Source organism: Ptychodera flava, chromosome 18 (assembly GCF_041260155.1).
Source record: "Ptychodera flava strain L36383 chromosome 18, AS_Pfla_20210202, whole genome shotgun sequence".
NCBI lineage: Eukaryota > Metazoa > Hemichordata > Enteropneusta > Ptychoderidae > Ptychodera > Ptychodera flava.
In genome coordinates this window covers 5130067-5142514 of record NC_091945.1, presented here as the reverse complement: position 1 = coordinate 5142514, position 12448 = coordinate 5130067, and the positions used below count along the sequence as shown (strand labels likewise).

The 12448-nt window shown below is 36.3% G+C and overlaps 1 protein-coding gene across 1 annotated transcript in view; it reads right to left on the bottom strand.

Moving 5' to 3' along the window:
- Positions 1 to 11954, bottom strand: part of LOC139116727 (uncharacterized) — a 43692-nt gene extending 31738 nt beyond the window's left edge. The window contains exon 1 of the mRNA XM_070679341.1: positions 11690 to 11954. Within this exon, the coding sequence (XP_070535442.1) occupies positions 11690 to 11829 (140 nt within the window). The 5' untranslated portion in view covers positions 11830 to 11954. The remainder of the gene's footprint in view (positions 1 to 11689) is intronic.
- Positions 11955 to 12448: the final 494 nt, after the last annotated feature.

The window sequence follows — 12448 nt, the reverse complement described above, 5'->3', positions numbered from 1 at the left end:
CCATGTGTTCTCACAGGAAATTACAGGGAAAAAATTATTTGAGAAGTTTCTCTCCTTTAAATAGAAGTATATTACAATTTAAACCTGTCATGGATGGATTGCTCTCAAATGATCTGAAACACAGTTATTGCCCATTAGCAACAAATCTATAGCAAGATTTATGTAAAGTTCATGAACTTACACAAGGTATTAGACAAAAGATGACCATGACTTTGCTACTTTTCAACATTTATTTCATTCAGATTTCCTCAGCTTAGTGTATAATTTTGTAATCTTAATTACTGTCAACTTAGCTTTACTAACTTATTCTAACCTCATTATTCTTACACTACTGTTATACCTATAACCACAAAATTTCAAGAGATGCATATATGATTGTCACTTAACAAACAATTTACAAATATGTCTTCTGCTTTTTTCTCCATATACATATACATGTCCCTTTTCTCATAAAAATGGACTTAAAATCGCAATGTGAAAAATAGTCTTTCAGCTGTATGTTGCTCATTGACTTCGTGGTCTGTCTAATTAGTCCCAACGGACACCGTCCGGGAGACTTATAGGTTTGGTCATGTCCGTGTGTGCGTGCCTGCATCCGTGTGTGCATCCGTCCGTCTGTTCAAGCAGATATCTCAGACATGCCCTGGTCAATTTCTTTCAAACTTTGCACAAGGATAGTACCCTACCCCATACAGATGCACGTCGATTTGGCCATGTAGAGGACTTTTTAGTTTACACCACCATAGACTACCATGTATAAGTCAGCTGTCTATAGAATCCCATGTATAAGGCCAAGTAAAATAAAAATTTATTTTCTCATCATATCGATATTGCAAAAAGGATTCAGTGACACAGTTTTTAGTCCCCATGGATGAAGTCCAGGGCCTTATAGATTGGGTCATGTCCCTCCGTTCACGCAGATGTATCAAATATTTTGACAAAATATCCCGTGACCTCGGTGACCTTTGACCTCAAATATACATATTTGTCCATAACTCAGTAACCACAAGTGCTACACCCTTCATATATGGTATGATGGGACACCTTATGACGCCACATATTGTACCTCATTAATTATGTGCATATCTAATTTTGAGCGAGCCAATAGAGCTAGGTCTGATTTTTGGTATATAGGGATGACTTAGCAATTCAATTTTTTTGACAAAATGTCACATGACCTCAGTGACATTTGACCTGAAATATACATATTTGTCCATAACTCAGTAACCACAAGTGCTACACCCTTCATATATGGTATGATGGGACACCGCATGACGCCACATATTGTACCTCATTAATTATGAGTAGTTTCACAATGTGCCAGTTGTGATCAAGTGCCATTGGCGCTATTTTTAAATTTTGACTGCTTTTCATGGTAATTAAAAGTTTCCCATCATGGTAATATAATACCAATAAATGATGATTATTTTCCATTTTGATGCATCTGATATAATTAGATATTGATTTTTTACCGACATGCAGTTCCCTCATTGATGATCATTTCATCATTTCCTTTTTCAACACTTCATCATAAATTAGTTGCTTTCAGGAATACACTGTAACAAATGGTCTTTTGTTTTATACACTTTCTTTAATTAAAAGCTAATGACAGTTGCACAGTAATCAGGCCATTGAATGTTCTCCTTTGAAAGAAGTCTCCACCGCCCAATTTGAATAATTAAACAGTTGCCATAGATACACTTTGCATAAATGAATATATTTGTTGGTGACATGAAGCAGTAGATGTAATGGCATGTACTTGATCATATCATCCATGCATTATTTAAGCAAGAAACCACACCCAGTGACCATATACCACGAGATTTTGACCAGTTCACAACATATACCGGTATGCACAAAGAATAGCAAGTGCATATATGGAGTGAACTGGTCAAAACAGAGTGGTATACCTGTTGCTGAGATGTTTTATCACTAGTATATTATAATATGAAATTAAAATTCTCGCATGAAATCAGTGTTAAAAAGGGAATTTTTCTCTAACTTAGGGGCTCCTGCAGTGACTGCTCCAACTGTGCTATATTGCAATTATAGCACGGTTATTTTCACATCTCGACCAATCAAATTGCCGTGTTTGTGCCATCAATATACTGGAATGATAATGTATATTCTAATTTATTATATCATGTCATATTCTATTGTCTTTCAGAGTGTCTTTCAGTCTGATGACATATTTGACAGTTCAAATTGAAATTTTCAAGTGACAGTCAATTTCACTTGAATATTTATGAAATGAATACGGTAGGTACATGTAGAAATGTTCTTAAATTTAAATTGTGCTAAATATTTGATTTACTTATCAACAAAAGATCCATCGAGTGAAAGACAGAATATATGAAAGAACAGAAAATATAATAACTCATCCTAGATACATTCGAAAGCGGATATACGGAGAGCTTTTAGCTTTTCTAGGAAATTAGTTTTAAATTGAAAGTCAGCTGGTCATGACATGCTTGAATCAAAGCAATTTCAGGTTATTTGACATTGTTCCTCAATTATCCCATAGGCTTGTCTGCTTTACAGTCTATAACTATGACTTCATACAAGCTCTGTAATTGCTAAGGTTGCTCCAGGGTTCAATTGCAGTTTAAAAATCAGCCTTCTTCTTTACAATCAAGATGATACACTCAGTAGACTGAAAGACGTTCTACAAAAACCTATATGCATTGAAGCAGGTCTTTGATAGAGTCAAAATATATCAAATCACATGTTTTATGAAAATAGAATATATTTTACAATTAGTCCGATATCAATATTTACATTGACCTTGCCTGTGATAAATCATTTTCTCTATAAATAATTTCCCAAGTAAACTTTTCAGTATTTTTAATTCTATAATTCACCAAAAAATTCCTCGATTTGCAGAATTTTTGTGTGCATTTAGTTTTGATCTCAATTTAAGCGATGTTCATGAAAGTAAAGTAACCCCTGGTGTTGCTAATGTTAGGATATTGGCTGATTTTATTGGCAAAATTAATTGATCAGATTTTTTTCACAAATATCTTCATATTGTACAACTGATAAACACAATCAATCATATCCTATGTTTTAAGAAATATGCACACTTAGTCATTGGGTGCAAATGCTACTGTATGCTGTAATAGCACCAACAGATATCATTGTCTTACTCAACAGTTTGCTAGTGATAAGGACACAGAATGAATAAATGTAGAGTCTGGATTTTTTCACAATGTCTTCTTATTCAGAAAAGTTCAATAAAGTGAATCAGTATTTCAAACTGAAGTGTTTTATGACAGTTACTGTTGTTAGGTTTTTAATTTGATGTCCTGTGATTGAGATGCATGCAGTGCTGTTGGAATAAGTATGGAAGTGTGGGTTTCGTGACATTCTTGGTTTAAATCTTTGGAAGAGACAATCAAAGTGTGCTATAGTGTGGTAGTGATAACTGTGATAGACCATAATACTCAAGTTTAAAGTGTGAAAGCTGATAATTAAACCATCCATGGCTGGTCATAACAGCCATTGCAATGCCCAAAAGTTAAAATTTTCAGCGATATGAAGACCTTGTGCCCTACTGTACAATTTTTAAAATTAATAACATGTCATATAGTAAAATATATTATAAATAAGATGAAATAATGACATCATTGTTTTGAAAGTCCTGCATTGAAGCATGTGTGAAAGTATTAGGTTTTGTTGGTCAATCATTTATCTACAATATTTTAAGACACTAATGTGTGAGTGATTTGTGCAGTATTACAAAACTCAAAACTTGGTGCATGATATCGGAACACAGCCAGCTTTTATCAAAGCATCAAGCAGTATCCAAAAAATAATCTCTTTAGTTCTCATTGTTAATGTTTTGTTTCATCAGTCATTCAATTACTTAGAACAGTCGTCGCCTTCTCTGTTCCTTGCTGTACAAAGTGAAAACCACTCTAGAACACAAGACATCACTCATTTCAGCTAAGTTCATTTCCGCTTGGAGAAGTGAGCCATGATGGCCAACACAAAGATTAGGGCCACTTAGGTCAATGCAAATTATGCTGCTCTAGGCTAGTGTCTTCAGAATCTCTCCTTCTAAGCATATCTGATCCATGTAGTGAATTAACCTGTCATCCACATCAGATCTTTGGTGCAAATACGTTTACTTGGACCTGTTTACCATGCATTCCTTAAATTGTGACCCACTGTATCAGTAACCTCTCTGGTTATCATAATATAACTTCAGTTGCTTTGAAGTTTTTTCACAATATAATATTTTAAACAGACGATTACAAATGGGAGCATTTTTATCTCAATAATCTGACTTTCAGAAGCTTTGTTATTTTACTTCTAAACAGTTATTGTCAAGGAAAGCTACAAGAAATTAATTTAAATGTCTGTTTTCATGACAAACGTAATCAGTTGATTAGGAAGAATACATTCAATTTTCTTCTCAATCAGTGCAAACTATCATATTGCAAAGAATGGCAAGATATCCAACATTTTTATTATTTGATTTGTCTTACAAAAAGGGTTGAATTCATTCATAACTATTTGTGATAACTGATGGTAAATTGTAGTGTTGAACAGTTGTATTGAATGATATCAATAAATGCATTCATTAGTTGCCGGCATCCTTATCAAAGTTGTCTCCAAACCCTAGCAACAAGGCATGTTACAAGTGTACTCAACTTAAGGTGAGTATCAAGTATTTCCTGTTGGGTAGCAACGGTCACCCTCTTAGGGGCAACATCAAAAGTTCAATATAATAAATCTAACTTAATTGCTTAAGTTTGGCCTCAGACCCCCCCCCCCCCCACTTCTAACTTAACTGACCTTAAATTGAAAAACATTGCGGACTCATACCCTGTACTAATTCTTTCAAACGACGTACCAATGTACCATTGAATTAAATAAAAATTGAAAACCTTTATAAAGTAACAAAAATACGAGTGACTGGATCGGTTTTAGTGTACAAAAACAGCCTGGAAATCGTAAAATTTGCCAAAAGACGTTAAATTGTTTTTGACTGCACAGAAATTAATTTGGCCAAAAACCCCACCCCCAAACTTAAGCAATTAAGTTTTTTTTCAAACATCGATCTTTTGACGGTCACCCTCTTACATACAACAGCATCAGGAAAGTTTGCATTGTTCATGTAAAGCATGTTCCTATGGGTTCAAAGGGCATTTGTTGTCAAGGCAACATCAAGCATAGACTGAAAAAGCAACATCTTACTTTTTATCTTTTGATTCCGTTACCCAGATTCTGACCAGTGATTTGAAGTACTTGCTATAAATTCATACAGTGATTCATGAAAAACAAACTTTGAATATAATGACACAAACCCACTCATGTCTGCAATCAATAACGCATCAGTGAACTACCATATACTAATATCTGTTCATTACCCAACCTTTCATGTGCACTCCCTGCTGAAGTTTATCAAAACTTTGATAACAGAGACCCAAATTATGATTCTGAGTGTTTCAACTAGAACTCAACTCTTTTTGAGATGTCATTTTCAATCTGGGATAACTCCGTTTGTCTGGGTATGAGCACATCACAAGAATGCTAGAAGTGTAAGATCTCATAATGAGTCAATTGCTGATTTCTTGTCACCAGGTCTATTTTCATCAAAAGACCATTTGAAATGTCTAAATATCCGTTGGGGCTTGTCCAGATATTTACTTTCCTGCCGAGGGTGTATATCCGAGCTGACAGTAGTCTGAGTGTTTTTCAAATAGTTATGAGAGAGATTTGTCCCAACCCAGTAAAGCCGATTTGAGACTACTATCATCAGATTAGACCTCAATTCACTTCCTTGTCACCATAGCAACTGTCATGAAATCGAGGCTGAAAGAATAAGGGCAAACTCTGATCTGAACCAACATTTTAGATCAGTGATAGCTATGACAGCAAACAGGCAAATCAAAAAGCAAATAAACTATGGTCTTAGGCTAGACAAAGACTGTTTACATAGCAGTTCTGTGTCCAGTCTTGTCGGTTTACTTGAAGAGCACAGTTATTCAATCCAACAGAATGTCCGTTATGTAACCAGTTTACACAGACCTCCACAGATTTGTTGAGATAGGCTTTATTCAACCATGCTACCATAACAGTAGCAATGTGTGAAGCACACAAATCAAGTGAACAGTAATGCGTTGTGTATGAAATCATCGTTTAAATAAAGCAACAGTAGCATTCTCTTTGTTTGAACTTTGGCTTCTGTACCGTTTTATCTCATTGTCCATTGTACTATGACTTCTCTATTTTCAGCTTGAAAAAAAACGTTAATTGTAAATGTCAGAACTGGATGTCCCTGATAAGTCATTGATCAATTTGATAGAATCCTGTACCTTTATAAATTTGAACGCACCAGAGATGTCTTTATGTGTCTAAGCAATGTTTGTAGTTTTAAAAAAATACTTGATGCAAATTTGTGTAGGATGACAGTGCAATGTAAAATTACAGCATGGACCCCAATCATATTAATCAATTTGCCTTTTAAAGTATTTGTCCCTTGTAGGTATATGGTATAGTTTTTTATGTTTTCATGACGATATTGGTCTAGCCTTTCATGTTGTAAGTTGTAATTTTCATTCCTTAATCGTGTATTTCCGAAGCATTTTCAAAAGCCTCTTACGCTTTACAACAGTGTCAGACTTTATTTCCAAGGGATTTTAGAATGCTTATAAATTGTAGTATAAAGCTGATTAAGAACTGTTTCTTCAAGGCTGAGACGTAAGGCTTCAACATCGCTTTGCAACAGAATTATAAGCAACAAGGTTAGTTTCCCTAGGCATGTATTACCATGTGAATCTCAATTGAGTCGAGGTATTTAAGAATCTTGCGATCGGGCAGCCGAACAAGGACAAACATTGTCGAAACAAATTAAATTTCAAACTAAGGTTATACGTACATCTTCACGGTTCAAGGTTAAGGCAAGCCTGCATAAGGAAATAGAATTATTCTTTGATTGTGCATCTATATGTGTTTGTAGAACTCTTAAAATCACGCCACAGAGGGGATCAGCAGGTACTACCTTCACGTTGAAAGTCACATTTAAACTCAACTTTTCAATCATAGACAGTAGAGAAACGCTTGGTTATCCGAAACCCCTGTTTATTTTCGGACTTGCCTTAAAAACATGTTCAGCGGATAACAATTTGATTCAATCACAATACATTTAAGCAGCATGTAACGGGTTATTCAACAAGGCCCGCGATAAGTGCAAATCAAGAATTAAGCCTTTAATCTTGCTCCTCCTTGAAAAACCTGTAAGCTTACATGATTTACAGCGCTCTTAGAACTAAAAAATACGTGATCCGGCGTAGAGCCAACAGGGCTTCATTTGGATCAATTATTTTAAATTTTATAACAAGTTTATGAACTATCTATTTTATATTATAATGACTTTAGTGAGTAGATTATTCAGTCAAACGTGACGACCGTTTGTTATTGTTCGTGCAATAAAAGTCTTGCATTGTTGCTAGGTAACACGTATCTACTTGCTCTAAATGTTATGAATTCCCTTGTACAATCCTGCTGAGTACGGAATGTGAAGGAATTTTTGGTTGCATATTTTAAGGGAAATATAATGTTTTGAGTTCGTGGAAAACTTCTAAAATGCTGCTCCGTAATAGGTTATTCTTGCACTCGCCAAAGAAATTTTATAGGCCGAATGTACAGAGTGGTATTATGTTAGGAACCAGTGTCAGAGTGTTGCTCCACCGTGTTTCACATTCATTGCTGCGATGGTACAATGTTAAAAATGAAATTGTTGTGTGGTATGTCCTGGCGTACGATGGGATTGTCGCCATGCACAGCTTAGTCCTATTCCTGACCTAGTGTACTTCATACACTTTAACATCAACATCTCTGAGGAGTCCGGCCGAATCGAATGCATATAGATGGTATTAAACTTTCACAAAAGTCGATGGTACTCTTTTCAACTAAAGTAATGAAATCTAGCTACGCCTCTTTGTATTGCAATGAAATGAAAATGTTCATGACAACTCATGTTGTCCCAACGTTTGATTTCCACTGCGCCTTACAATCTCAATGATTCAAAGAGAGAATCTGACTGGAATCATTTTGTATTTTGTCTCGTAATTTTAGTTATGTTTTAATTAAAATGAGTTAGGAAAGTGTACTGACCTCCCTATATCATGTAAATCAACCAAATGGTGTGGTTTTGGTTATTTGGTGTGAGAAACGGAAGGAATTATATGAAATCAAAGACGTCGCCTTTAGCGTATAGTTTCCTTTTTCACAATGTGGTTTTACTTCAATCATTAATCGTCTGAGAAACCTACCAAGTAGACTCTACCTGAATGCGACCAAGACATAAGGAACATCGTGTATGAGTAAAGTTTGGTTGAATTTATAACTGGATGTGGTCTCTGAAGCTCAGTCAATCGGAAAATTCAATTTGACTGCCGATTTGGTTCCATTTCCCTTCGCAACGTCTGACTGTAGAGTTGTCTAGGGGTGCTTTGAGTCCAATTTGAAACGTACAGCGTATTACAATACTTGAAGAGTGATTTGGCATGGCCTTTTCCGTCCCAGTCACTTTACAGAATTCATTTCCTCTCAAGATTTTCTGTTCGTGTTTAAAGTAGCTTGGCAGAGATTGCTTGTCTTTGAAATTTGATCAAACGTGTGATCAGTTTTCCCGACAAAAATTGTTTCTCTCCATGTTACCAAAATGCGTCAGTCTCTTAAATTTCACCATGACCGCCGCAGGAAAATTTTAAATGCAATGATTTGGATTCTAATATTGTCCGAGTCATGCTATCTGTCTGCGATCATCCCTGAATTGAATACGGTGGATGGAAAATGAAACAGTTGCATCTTCAAGATTCGTAATTTCGAAATCTGGCATAATAAAGTAACTGTTCGTTTGATTTTTTGTCAATAACAATAACTTTTAGATATCTTTGTAGGGGCAAAACATATATTCTAAATGCTGACATGTGTTTTTTTATTCGTATGAACTACTAATGAACCTTTTACTGTCGGAGATATCGTTTTGATTTGCATATTATTCTGACCACATTTCTTTACTGATATAGTCGATAGTTGGTACGCTTGAAATGCTTCCCAACCAGACATGGGAAGTCAGTCGTCATCCGTTCCATTATCATAGCTTTTGCATTGAACTCTTAGCAATGAGTATATTCTATACTGAGGATTAAAGTGCCACCAAGCTCCATTACACACACTCCGTTTATTACAACTGCGCGAAAGTTAGTCATAGAACCCGATACCTAAGCATTTGTCCATTTGCAGCACGGCTGTTCAGCCCTTATGTCATACAATAGTTTCTCTTACAATGTTGCTAGGTGTCATCTGTTAACTTGGCTTTATTAGGAAAGGGGATAGTTGTTTAGTAAATATTAATACGGCACGGGCCATGCCCTGCAGTGTTAGGCTACAACGCGTCTACGGGACGGGCCATGAACTGGAGTGTTAGGCTACAGTGCGTCTAAACATTTCTCTTAGGAAGTAGTGCTAGCATGTGATGTAGTATACTCGAATTGCAATGCTTGGTATTCGACAAGGGTGTTCAGTGATGGGTGGACAATCTCATGCCTCTCACTTTTAAATTTGCGCGATTGACAATTTATTCGATCGAGCATGTATTAGCATATTCTTTTTCAATAACAATACACGGTGTATATATATATATATATATATATATATATATATATATATATATATATATATATATATATATATATATATATATATACACACCATCCGGTCACCTGTATACGGTTCACAACTTATTTGAGTCGAGCAAGTACGAGCTAATCGTGTTTGATTATAATTATATATATATATATATATATATATATATATAATATATATATATATTATATAATATATATATATATATATTTATTGGTCAATGTTAAGCAAATGCTGTTATTTCTATGATAATTTGTTTTGATAAGAGTCTATTTGAATTGTTACGTTTAGTTTAACTCTCATAGTTAGCTAACTGTCAGCCTGAGCTAACCCAGATCACCTAATACAAGAGATGGACAATATCCTTCAATTCTCTGTGGATATTCTTCTAGGTCTTTACGAGGTCCCTTGGTTCTGATTGAATGTCTTGTTCCTATCACTGGGATTTCAGTCCATATACTCCTATTGTGTGTTAACAATTATCTTGCACTCTTTTCAGTGTGTTAAGCACCACCATACCTGCCTTCAGAATTTAGTAATACCCAAACGACACTGTACTTCTACACTCGACACTTAGTAGACAAGCTACGAAATTGCATCATAGAAAAGCCTTTATTTGCTAACGTCCCAGCATGACATATCCCGATAAACTGGCCACGTGATTCTTATGCAGTTTTAAATTCTGTGACTTTCGTCGCCTTGTTTCTGAGGTTTATAACTGTTACCTTTAATACTGGGTGATAAATTAATTACATTGGAGATAGTATTTGTCAGTGAACGCAATGTGCAAGACCCATATATTTACTCTATATTTAATCCATAATTACGCAGAACTTGACTCTATAGTTTGCTCTGTCTCTGTTTTCGAATATTTCAGTTTCTGCGATATCATGTGCCGTTATTTGTACAAGTCGCGCAAACGTGGTTACAAGAGTCAATATAGGCAGCAGATACCGTATCTAAGACCCGTGCCGACCGACAAAAAATGTCTGGAAAAAATGTTATGTTTTATGGCAGACGTTGGTTTGTTAGTGAAAATAACCTCAGTTTACCCCCTTTTCTAGTAAAGTGATAGAATTATAAATGAATGTTCTCAGTTGCCGTGTATATACTCAGTATCTACCATTACAATTCGTCATGCTTCATCTGTTTGTTTGCATTGCTTGTATGGTTCTATGCACATGTATTATTAATTGATTGTATGTTTATCGTCTGCTCTCGTTAAGGTAACGAGTAAAAATTTTCCATGCTATGATAATTTTTGTAACGTCATCATTTTTCCCCAAATGTCATTATTGTAAGTGGAGAGACAACTATTTCACCTTGAAAGGAATCCGAATCGGGTCCGTGTCAAAGAGACATATCATTTGATGATGGCTCCATATTATACGATGCTCTTACCCCCATGTTCTTTATATCCTCGCGCATTTTGAGCATATGACCCCTTTCCCCCTTCAATATCCATCCTATTGATAGCATTTTTTACGACTTAATATTACAAATAACGGAACTGCGTGAGTTAACTGGACTGGAACGTCGGCAGTGTTGTTCTGTATCGAAAACACCTGTCCTCAATCCGGAAAACGTGCCCTGCCGTCGTTAGGCCTATAATCGGCACATTGCATGTCCTGAATTTCAGATCATGCTTATGCTTGTATAGAAATATTCGGCATGGTGTAATATCGAGGTCTTCTGTCTTGCCTGGCTTTATTGCCCGGTAGTTAAATACAAAGACGAGAGCCTGGTTGCCATCTCTGCCGCTAGCTACTGTACTCGTATGGCTGTAACAATTTACTCAGATCAATGGAAACGTTTGTTCTACCGATAAAAGACGTTGACACTCCCATTTGCCCTGAGCATAACGGTGATATTATTTGCATATTTGCCCTTATTTCGGCTAATGTGCTTGTCTTTAAACAAGACGCCTTTGACGGTTTAGGTCTCATAGTTTACAAGGTCGTTCACTTTTTGGTTTTCTGGACAGTGCGTCCGTCATGTCAACACAATGATGTCAAAGTTGTCCACTTACCTGAGGTCCGATACTGTAGACCTCTGTGGGATCATGTATGGAGTGAAAAGCTCGCTGGATTCATAATTCCGAGACAAGCTGTCAAGTCCAAACTTCTCTCTGTAGAAGTGGTTTGGGGCTAGAGTTTCAGAGGCTGCCATTTTTCGCTGTACTTGACTCCAAATGGGGCAAACTACATAGTCAAAGAACTCCCGTCGACGTTCAGTGGTCTTTGCTCAACCCTTGCTATGGCGTGCCAGCAGCGGTAGGGGCCTGCGATTTGACAATGGTAGCACGTAACCCTAAACACTCAGGTAGTCTTAGCAACGACGCCGGGCGCCATTGGCTGTCTCTATGGCCGACAGGGCGAGATGCAAATAACCCGCTATTGTTATGTTAATACCTACTTGTCGTAAATAATGAAGTAATGTGTTCAAGCGGTCGCAAACAAACAAGCCCAGCGTAGCATAACAAAACTCATAGTGATTGGAGCGGAGCGCATATATATCAAGGAGTCAGTGAAAACAAAACAGTTAATTACATCGCTAATTGATACGTTATCGACTTAAACCCATCAACACATGATACGTCGATTAAATATTATATTTGTACACGTATATTACTTTTGATAAACACAGATTGTCCGATATGCAACGCGATTTGGAGCAGTATAGCTTATACACTTGACAAAGGAGCGCGTTGAATACAGTCCCTGATGAAATGATTCCGATTAAAACTAGCTCTCTGTACGGTGCACCGCTCACTGCAAATGACATGTAC